The 12,030-nt window shown below is 32.7% G+C and overlaps 1 protein-coding gene across 1 annotated transcript; it reads left to right on the top strand.

The window, feature by feature from the left end:
• Positions 1–1,950: 1,950 nt before the first annotated feature.
• On the top strand, positions 1,951–2,921 carry LOC128177674 (uncharacterized). The gene has a single exon (XM_052844500.1). The coding sequence runs from the start codon at positions 1,968–1,970 to the stop codon at positions 2,919–2,921; it is 954 nt and encodes a 317-aa protein (XP_052700460.1). The 5' UTR covers positions 1,951–1,967.
• Positions 2,922–12,030: the final 9,109 nt, after the last annotated feature.

Here is a 12,030-nt window from a genome sequence, read left to right as displayed (position 1 = left end):
TCTCTAGATCTTTCCATTGTCGGTCTTATTTTGGTTTTTTCGTGATTGTTTTTTTCATTGTTTCATTAGCATGGGTTATAAGCCAAACAACAGCTTAAATGAAATATCCATGCTTTATTTGTAAGTTTGTTTTCTGACATTTATTTATTACGTATAAACATTACATTGGTTTGATCAGAATTTATTTTATATATTTTTTGTTCTGTAAATGAAAATTACGTGTGTTCGATTTAGTTGACTGTTATATTTTAGCTTAACTTAGTAAATTACTAAACTAAATCTAGATAAATTCATTCTCTGTAATAAGAAATTTTCAGTATATTTTATTACCCTTGAATATAGTTTTACAGAACGAATCGTTAACTATGTTGTTTTGTTATACTTTCATGTTAAATACTGAAATCTGATTGGTTAAGACGCAGTTCATAATTCTTTCTATTACCCTCAGCGTTAGCAACGCATTTAGCAACGGGTAACATTAAAAAATGTTACATGCGCGAAAATTATGCGCGTACGGTTCGCTGTAGAATTCACGTTATTCCTATATAAAAGCAGTAAAATTTTCTTAAAAATAAAGACATTCAGTATAACAAAATAAATAGTGCCTGTTTGGGAGGATAACAGTTGAAATTGACACCCCTCGAAAACCATTGTCAACCTCCGCTTCGCGTCGGTTGACAATGGTTTTCTCGGGGTGTCAATTTCAACTGTTACCCTCCCAAACAGGCACTATTTCTATAATACTACTGTTCAAATTAAAATCTCTTAACATTTGAACGTCAAGTGATGGCAGCTCTACTTTTAATAATTTATTTTTGAAATACAATCATACACACATTTTACTTTACAAAAACCACGCATATTTTAAATAACAATTAACAAAATCTTCATGCATTTTAATCATATCATATCAGCGCTTAGTTTTTGATTAAGATGCAATCACGAATGGGATTTCCTCATTCTCAACACAGGGATTCTCTGCCTGAACAATCTCAATATTCATTAATCAAAAACATTGATGTCGCCCTCATAATTATCCACGGAATGACAGAAGTTGATGCCTCTACTTTTAACTATAGATTGGGTATTTGTATCATTTATTTAAAAAAAAACTTTCTATGAAAACACAATAGTACTTTTATGAAATCACTGAAACAATAAAATGCTTTCTTTGTTGATTCATGCGGGATATAAAGGTAGCGACATAGCCAAAAAATGCATAACCCGCTAACGCGGCTTATGTAAAAAAAATTCTGCAATTATCGCTACCTAACTTCATAGCCGGCATAAATCATCGAAGGAAGCATTTCACTGTTTAAATTTACATCTTTCTTTAAACAAACTGATAAATAAATTGTCAAATGTAAGTTAAATTAACTAAATAAATGTTTATTGTACATCAGTACGTTAGCTAAAATAAACAGCCAAATTGTCTCCTATAGAAATTTGAGTCTGACACCATCATATTTTTTGTTCGAGCAGTCCGTGATTGGTCACTGAAGGTTTCGATTAATCGATAAACGGAGCGTAGAGAGCTATGAATTAATTTGAGTTTCCGTAAGAAATACAGCAGAGGGAATCATACTCGGTATTTATAATTATTGTAGAATCAGAAATGGCTGAGAATGAATGCATCATATATAGTTTCTAATTTTCCTTCTTGCCATTCAAATACAACATTGATGTAAGAAACTAGATTATATTCTGTTAAACAATCACCATAATGAATAGAGCTATACATATCATGAAAATTATAAAGGAAATTCACAGCAGGTATATATAAGTTGTTCTATCTGTTAGTAGACATGATATAATGTGCACCATAACGATTACGTAAGGCATCCAGTATCAGAAAACCTAAGGTTATTTAAAAACTATAATAGTGGAAACCCCATAAAGATAACAGCTGATCAAAGTGAGGTTTACAAATGCTTTCAGGGTATCGAAAGTTGTTACTTTAAAGCAAAATGTATTTGCGACCATCAGAAATTTGTTTTAGCCAGGATTCTATTGGACGTACGTTTGGTCGTTGTACCTCTCATGCATACAGACCGATTGGCGAAACACTGGATGATATTCTGACTGGAAGGATTAATGTGAACTCCATTCCTAATTTTTCTGTTTACAACAAAAATGGAAAATGGTTTACAGCTGACAACAGAAGGTTGTGGGTGTTCCAAGAGGCTGAAAAACGTGGAAAGTGTAACGCAATTTATGTTCGAGAGACCTCGTACATTGATTACAACAAGTTTACTACAAGGAACGATGGCGATTCCGTTTACGTCCGAGGAAACCCGGGTGGGTATCTATGGCAAAACATGCCGATAAAGAAAATAGAACCAAATGATAAACCCCACAGTACGTGTTTGCAAACGATCCCTAACAGCTCCTACACGTATCAAAACCATATTGAGAAGATGGATACCACTGATATATGTTCAACCGAACTTAAACGCAATGTTTACACGTTTAATGAAATGTCAATAACGAAACGTGAAGAAAGTCTATGTTTTGATCATGACATTTCTAGAGATGTCAATGTAATGTATGTAGGAAGTGAAAACCAGTATATTATTAATGTTGACTCTGATTTTGATGTCTTGGGTCAGCATTATAGCAGAGCAAAACCAAATGTAACTGAAACAGTGATGGAGGGAAAAGTTGAAAACGAAAGGGAAATAAGATATTATGAGGAGGCTGTAAATAATTCACTTGATATTCTAAGAATTCCAATTTATATGGGTTCAGATTCAGAAACATCTGAACAACTGGAGAACAGGGATGTTGTTGTGACCATGTTTGATGAAACCAATGACAACCCCCTTAAATGTAAAAAATCCAAACGCTGTATTTTATTTATATGGTGCTTTGTTCTGGTTTTAATTGCATTATTAGGGCTCCGCTCTGCGGGCGACCTGTAGTGATCAGTCTGTCCGTCTTTACGTCCGTCCATATTTACGTCCCTCCGTCTGTCTGTCCGAGATCATTTGTCGGGGGCAAATATTTCCTCCACTGGCCGAATCTGACGAATACTTCACCCACATTGAGCCTTTTGTTAAATGGTGTGAAGTGATTTTGGACCAAGTTTCTAGGTCTAAGGTTAAGGCCATAGCAGAATTATATGACAATTCTTGTCCGGATCATATATTTTCACGCCTGGTTCCAATCTGGCATATACTTTACCCATAGAGTGCATTCGGTCAAAGGGTGTGAAGTGACCATAAAAAATGTTTAGGTCAAGAGTCAAGGTCAAAATCGATAATGCAAAAGTCTTTTTTCAGAGCATATAAACTTTCTCTATCTGGGTCATACTTCACATATTTAAGCAGAGCCTTTGGGTAAAGGGTGTGTAGTGACCTTGATCCAAGTATCAAGCTCAACGGTGAAGGTAATAGCAGATCTCTTTAGAATCCAGTTTTTTATCATTAATTATTTCTTTTGGCTTTATCTCGCTCAGATAAAACCAACTAAATGTCCTTAGGTAAGTGGTGATGAGCTTGAATTAAAGTTCTATACAGCTATAAACTTTCTAATCATAGGTTAAGGTCACAGCAAAATCCTCTGAAATGCTTTTCATTCTTCTGTCCATTATTCAAGCGGGGCCATTTAAGATGGTCACCCTCTCAATGTTGTCTACATGTAGTTGTGTATTATTTTAGGCATAACTTAACTGACATTTGTAGCTTACGTAAGCGATTCTTGATTTAATTGTATCTAATGTTGTATGTTAAATACTGCGGAGAACTGTTTAAAAGTATTCACATATATACATGTCGTCCTTTGGTTTTGAATGACGTTGAATCTTGTACCTGTGCTATATCTGAGTTCAATCATAGATATAAACCGAGCAAACATTAATTAAACTTTAGAATTTCAAATATTAAGTACATGAAAGGACATCTGAAAACAACACGCCATTTTGCGTCAAAAATACTATTACAACAGATATTTCAAATTTACTTTTTGTGACACTACGCAGACGTTTGAGATGAAATTTAATTTTCATGCAAATTCTTTTGACTTTTGAGCTATACTTACTTAATACGCAAATTTTCAAATATTTATGTAGATGATTTGTAATAATTATTTATCTTAACTTCTAGTTTTATCTGTACTTATTAATAAACTATCACCGTTTCAACTGGGTAATTACAATTTAACATTGTGTTGGGAAATGAATAAAATGATAACTTCTTTCTTTTTAAATGCACCATGTAAGGTTTAAGAAGAACAACTGTGAAAAGCTATGGTATATAGTTTGCATCATAGTATTATAGTTAACTTTATATTTATGTTAATAAAGTTAGATATTTACAAACATGTAAGCATCGATTAATGAAGTAAAATGTGATGTGTTGATAGCTTGGAACATAGTAAATAGTTGTTTTATTTCATAAAATATTCAGCTCAGCCCAGTTGCGGGAGGAAATTCTCCCATAAATTAGTTTGTTTCAGCAATTGTTTGGGGAAATACTGTTGTTTAAGAGGTTGTTTAAGTTTAGAGTAACATAAATGTATTCCTAAAGTCAAGTATTATCAAACTTTGTTACATATACACGAAATATATACATACTTATTTAAATTCATTTATTTACAAGATTAAACGTCATTTGTCGATTTATTTCATTATCTTTAGCATCAACCTGGTCTCATGCTTGCATTTTAAGTGAGACAGAACCAGTGTTTATTTAATTTATCTGAAACTAGCCTTCATTGTGTTTGAGATGCAAAGTCACAGGAATCAAAAAAATTGGTCAAAGTAGCATTTTATTAAAATATTCAAACCCATTTTGAACTACTTGAAAACATTTCACCTCACTCGGCATCCAGACAATCAAGATCTGATCTACCTCTATATTACACATCAATAATTACATTACCTGTCTGATTTGGCATGGACAGGATATATTATATAACAAACTTCAAGACCCTACACATTTTGAGTTATTCATAAAATGTAAAGCTGCCTAAGCATCTGGATAATCTAGGCAACTCTCCGTATCTGAACCTATATTTTGTGATTCATTTTCATAGCAATTAATCATGCAAGTTTGAATAAGCAATGGCCATTGTTTACCTTAATATCTGACATGCTCCATAAAATCCGCCGATGGCTCGGATTGAGCATCAGAATTACAAGACACTTCATCCATCAAAATGTGGTAAAGACAGAACCAAATATAACTAAAATATGACCATCAAAGGAAACCTGTTTCTAAACCTTAAACTACTCCAGTATCCGAAACCTTTTGAACGTAAAGCCAATAACGACTCGAATATGGGCAAAAGGACACCTTCTCCAAAAACTTTAACCTGTTCCAAAAACATTTACCTTTTCCAGCATTCAAAACAGATGGCTCATATTCAGAATTCAAACCTGTTAGGTAAATATGTATCATAAGATGCACAATCCATGACAATCTGGTGAAAATAGAACAAATAATTTGAATATGGCCATCAAAAGGCTCCTACTACAGAAACCTTACCTGAATTACACATTGCAATATAGTTAACAATATTGCAGTATATCACAATTTGAAAGTCCAATGCAATACTAAGCCCGATTGGGGAAACGCTGGACGATATCCTCAAAGGTTTAACTAATGTGCACTGTATTCCTAGTATATCTGTTTACCAAAAAGATGGACTATGGTTCACTGCTGGTAACAGAAGATTGTGGGTGCTCCAAGAAGCAGAGAAACGTGGAAAGTGTTGTGAGATTTATGTTAGAGAGACATCTTATATTGATTATAACAAATTTAGTGCTATAAACAATGGCGTTTCTGTTTTTGTCCGAGGAAATCCGGGTGGATGTATTTGGCAAACCACGCCAATTACAAAGATGCAACCAACTGAACCACCTAAAACAACGTTCTATCTATCAAAAAACTTGCCGTCTCGGCAAGTTCTTTCAATAACCAAAGACATACCGAGGAGATCCATGTAAACACTGGTGAGATACAGGCAAAACATAGTGAAAGCACGGTTCCGACATTCCATGAGTGGATAATGTCAAAGCGTGAAGAAGGTTTACGTTTTGGAGTAAGTTTCAAAAAATTTCGACGAAATGTCCACAGACATGAGAAACCAATACAGTGCTTGTGCTGACTCCGATTCGGAAAACGATGATGTTGATGAAAATTTACCTCATTTCTCCTTGGGTTTGGAAGCTTCACAACAAAATGACAATGCCTATGATTGGTGTCAACAGTATCCAATGGAGTCGGAAATAAACGACAACACAACAAATGAGAAAAAGGTTGTGAAAAAAAGGGAAAGACGAGATAACGAATCGGCCGAATGGGCCTAACATTTCAGGAATCCAAAATTATAATACTTTTTTAAGATCAAATTCAGACACATCCGTGCAATTGGAAAATAGTGATGTTTCAGTTGCCATAACGAACGAAAACAATGTCCATGTCAACAAATATACCACCTCTCATCATATCCTGGCTTTGTTTGGATTTTTCTTGATTGTGGGTTCAATTGTTTCATTGGGATTGATTTTAAGCAGCATGACAACTTAAATGAGATGTGTAGGATACATAAGAAAAGTTATTGTTCTACCATGCTTTATCTGTTTATTTCGCATATCACTGTGAACTTATCCATGCAATGGTATACATTAATTCCATACATAGATTACATGGTTCTAATTTGATTACATACTGTGCTATGTTTTACTTGCATTCTTCAAAACAGAAGTGCATGGGAATGATTTGGTCGTACATGTACACTGTGCTCTATTTTTAGCTTTATCTTAACAATTAACAAAAACATTCTTCATGTGAAGAACAATTATCTGACAATGTTTGAGAGAAATAAAACCGAGTACCAATGGGTGAATATAATTTCAGTAATTAAATATGCATGTTTTCTACATCACAGTTTTTAAACAACTATTATGTCCTACGATTGATACAACATTACACAAACTTTCGACTTGGTGTAGAAGAATCTCATACATAAATTAATGTGGTCGTCAGAATAATCACATCACTAGGCAGGTTGTTCTGTTTAGTACTTGTCTTCCTTTTAGTTTTAAATTTAATTCTACGAGAAAAATTTTGAACGAGTCTTTAGAATACGAAAATTAAGAAGTGATCTTTAAATCTTGATGTTAGAAATCAATAAAAATATTTTTTCTTCGCTATTTTCTAATCTACATCTTGGCTTTGAAAAAGGTTAATGATAATTTAATGTTTAGTCGCAACATTATACAAGTATTAGCATCTAATTTTGGTGGACAATGGCGCAGGAAAATTAATATAGTTTTGTTAGACAAAGTAACTATAACATATCAAATTAAGTTCACATTAATAAACAATAAATAATCCAGTAATTTTAACTATTTAAAATAATGAATAAGGGATTGAGGTTCTAAACAAATTTTTTAGTACCATTGTATAAATGAACATGCATATATCAGTAGTATATTTGTCAAATGCTAGCATAAAATAACATGTAACGTACACATAGAACGATATTTACATGTATTTACATAGTTTCATCCTTGTACATACTCGCTATAATGGAATGCTTTAGGTCCGACTAGACGCACACACTAACTGTAACTGTCTAAATAAAGTACGCACCAAACACACATCTCGTAACCATTCACACTTAGGCTTTAAATGGCCACATGAGTTCTTTTGAATGCCTGCCAATGTACGAACACCTCCGAGTCGAATGCTCAGGACCATGAAATCACATGAAATCGGTATTCACTAAGAAATAAGCGTTGTCAACAAATGGACTAATACAATGCAGTTGATGAAACCAAATGTTTACCATTGTCAAATGAGTGTTTTGTTAATGTGAGCATGGAAATAGTAGATGATGATGTGAAGCTTGTTTTAAGCATGCAAAATGCTTGAAAAAATTAATTTTGCCTTTCCAAAGGCAATTAGAAAAACTAGCATTTTCTAAATGTAGTATTTTGTAGTTACACATCATGCATTTCCACTCTGGAATGTCATTCAACTGATTTGTCAGTTTGTCGATTACGTCGGTGCCTCATTTAGTAAGTGAATTTATTCCGACGTCACAGAAAATATTTTTACCGACCTGTTAAAATATACAAATTGTCAAATAAACAGGTCTTATTTGTTGAGGTTTATCCAGACACGAAACTGTGTTTACGTTGCATATATTGCATTTTTATGATTGTGGCAACTTTTGAATGTTTCACTAATTATAGATTGCGGTATTGTGGTCTTTTGTTAATTGTAGTATTAACTGTTTTGGGTTGGGTTTTTTAGCAAAATACACTAATTTACTTAATAAATGATCATTAAATTCCTCTATCTATTTTGTTGCTTTGTGTGAAACTGAGCATCACCCTATCAGTTATCTAAAACAGGTCTTTTGGGGATTGAATTAACCCATTAAACAATCTCATGGGTAGCATGTTTATTGTCAGTCACTGCCTTTAAAGTTCTTAGATTAGGCAATGAATCCTACCTCCATTTCCTGCATTTCCTGAACATTTACTATATTATCAATTTTGCTTTGGAAACCTTTTATCCCATCAAAGAGATAAAAGTTTTCAGGTGTTTTTTACTTGCTCATCAATTTATAAATGTACCGACCCTATTTATTATTTTATTATTTTATAATGGTAATGCTGCTAAACTAGACTTTGCATTTGGACATAATTATATCATAGCTCAAGTGTTACTTTTAAACAAACAAAAAAATTAAAAAGGAATTTAATCTTTAAATCACTTAAACACGTCCTAATCCTAAAAGATTAAATAATGAATAAAATAATGAATTCATATCTTGCTGCAACTGTTATGGTTATTAACTTAACAGCAATTTTTTTTCTAAAAGTCAACAAAAAGTTGGCCTAAAAAAGGTGTGTTTGGAAATGATCTTAATTTCAGCAAGTTATGACAACATTTCTTTTTCGACACAGACTTTCGAAAGATGCAGACACGCACGGGATTTCCTATTTCTCGCCATCAAGGGTTTTGTACAGTTCGCCCTGTCTCGAATCTTTTCCTGGATGATATTAATATTCTCGAAGTAAAAACAGCAAAGGAACCCTCATAGTAATCCAAGATATGACAGGAGTTGATGAATCCACAATTAAATACAGTACGGGTTTTTATGTCATTATAATTAAAAGGTAAACCTTCTATGTTAACACTCTATTAATTTAGCGATAACATGAAAAAATCCTCTCTTTTTTTTAAAGTTTGAGATAAAGAAATGAGTGAGAATAATCCTGATGTATAAATCCTGATCATCATTTATGCACTTACACAGATGTTAGAAACTTGATTTTATTCTTTCAACGAAAATTAATAAGACTATAAATATTATGAAAATTAAAAAGGGATTTCCTAGCATCTATAAATAGAATGTTTATTTTGTTAGTAGACATCATAAAATGTGCACCTATCGATTATTTTAAAGCAACCAGTTTCAGAAAATCTGAAGTTATTTATGAACCACAATAGTTAAACCCCAAAAGGTATCAGTGGATAAACTAGAGGTGTACACCATTAATGCCTCTAGCTATTCGTATGTTGTGTTTGTTTAAGCCGGGACTCTATAGGACGTACTTTTGGCCGTTGTACGTCTCAATTATACAGACTTATTGGTGAAGCAATTGACGATATTTTCACGGGGAAAATAAATGTCAACTCCATCAAACCATTGAATAATTAAGCAAAATGTGATTTGTGGATATCTTGGGATAGAGTATAGAGCTTTTTTTTAATAAAACAATCAGCTCAGCCCTGTTGCTGGTGGAAACCTTCTCATAAATTATTTTGTTTCAGCAATGGTTTTGGAAAATACGCCTCATGTAATTTATTACCTAATTACTATACCATATTATCTTAAAGTACCAGTAAAAAGTCAAGGGGGAGGGCAAGCCTACCTCCCAGTAGGCTAAATCTGGAAATGAAGAGACAGGAGATCACCTACTCTGATATATTATTAAGGAGGCAAGAGATTTGCTTTTTTTTTACATTTATAACATTACCTAACTTGGTATACTATGAGGAGACCACAGGTCACCTAATGCCATTCATTACTGTATAACTTATATCATATGTATATCATATCATCTTAGATATATAACAGTATTTGTTGGTTTCTTTACCCCCTATAATATCTTTCTTAACCTTAGATTGTTATTTTCTTAAGAAATACCTTGATATTTGTTGTCCACATATATGTATAACATTTCCAAAGGTTATAAACAATAGTACCATTTATTCTACTTTCACTCTGCGGTTGCAATGCACTTAATTTTGAAGCGGGGTGCACAGGTTTGATACGTGACCTAAGGTCCTAGTTGAGCGTACGTTTTATCCTTCTGATGTCATATTACTGCACGTCAATAATCATAATAATTGTTTGATTAGGTATTGACAGGATATACTTCATGTAACCAACTTTAAGGCACAACACATTTTGATTTATTCTTAATTTTTAAGCTGCCTAAGCATCTGAATAAATAAGAAATCTCTACGTATCGAAACCTAACTCTTTATTTTAATTATATAGTTAAATCAATCTTGCAAGTTTGAATAAACAAGGGCCATCATTTACCTGAATATCTGATCATCACATGCTCCATTAAAGTAATCTTTCTGGAGTTTTCCCCATAAATTTCAGAATATACATGTTCATGTATATACGGATAAAAATACATATATCAGTGAGACAAGTACAATTAAAATGGATGAAAAGGAAAATTTCAAGATTTCTTCATTGTCACATTATCATTTTTTACCTGAAAAAAATCACAGAAACAAAAAACATATCTTGCAATTTATAATGGGAAGATCTGATTTACGTTTCACGGAATGCCTTGCATAATTTTCCAACGCAATAACTGAGTATCCTGATATTTTTTGTCTGTTGCATAGTTAAGTCCACAGAGCTTTTTTATTTTTAGTGTATTGATATCTGACAAACTTAAGGGGCGTTTCAAAGAAGAATTTTTAATGTTTAAATACTGTTGAAAACATAGACATCGTTGAACCTTGGGGTATTTATGCATATCAAGTTATAAATGGACAGGGGGTAGAGTTAGTACTTTGGTGGTCTTCAACTTGCTTTCTTCGCTTATGGTTACAACAACACTCCTATTCTCAACAAGTACAAGTTCTTTAAAAACTTTAAAAACTTCTTTAAAACAGCAGTCTTATAAAACTTTAGAAGGGGCCATTTGAAATTTTAGACACATTAATCACAACCTCTTCAATATCATGTGTTTTATTTCCGTCTGCAATATTTACCTTTGGTATTGTTCTGTTGTTTTAAAATCTTAAAATTGGATGAACATGCAAGCTGTGGCGTATTTTTTTTTTTTTTATAAAACTTTGAGTTAGTATAATTTTTTTTTGTTACACACTATTAATAACCACTCATTTTATTTTATAATTTCTTGTTCAAAGCGGAAACCTTTTTTACTTTTAGATTTTGGCCGCTCTTGATCATGCATTCAATCTATAAAACGTGTTCTGATCAAACTAAATCTGAGACTAATAATAAGTGTCTGTCATTTTTTGCCTTAGTATTGCCCTTTCTGTTGCTACTATGTTTCCTTTGAATTTATGGTCTTGATATACAGGCTTTGTTAAATATATTACCACCAGAGTATCCTAGTATCTAGATATTCATAACACTGAGTATTGTAGGTTACGAATATGTCTTCGTTATTTCTTTTTAATATTCCCCTTGACTTTTACAGCTTCTTGGAGTCTGCAACGGTGAAGCAAAATTTGCTATCTCTTTACAGATATAAATGACTAAAATGGTCTTTTAAAGGCTGGAGATATTTGTAGACGCATAAATTTGAATCCCTAACAATACCTGAACGTTTGCCACTTTTTACTCGTATCGTTGCAGGGCATTTCAAACCATTTGATTTAAAAATAACTTTGAAAATTTTTTGGCAACGAAATTCAAAACTAAACAACATTATATCCAACCAACGTAAAACAACCATCATAATAGTTTAAAAGAGTTGATAACCCAGTCTCAAAAAAAATGTTTAATTGT

Source organism: Crassostrea angulata, chromosome 1 (assembly GCF_025612915.1).
Source record: "Crassostrea angulata isolate pt1a10 chromosome 1, ASM2561291v2, whole genome shotgun sequence".
NCBI classification, from domain to species: Eukaryota; Metazoa; Mollusca; class Bivalvia; order Ostreida; family Ostreidae; genus Magallana; species Magallana angulata.
This window is presented reverse-complemented; position numbering and strand designations above follow the sequence as displayed.

Excerpts from the sequence above, each read along its gene's own strand:
- LOC128177674 (XM_052844500.1), top strand. The coding sequence starts at position 1,968 with ATGTATTTGCGACCATCAGAAATTTGTTTTAGCCAGGATTCTATTGGA.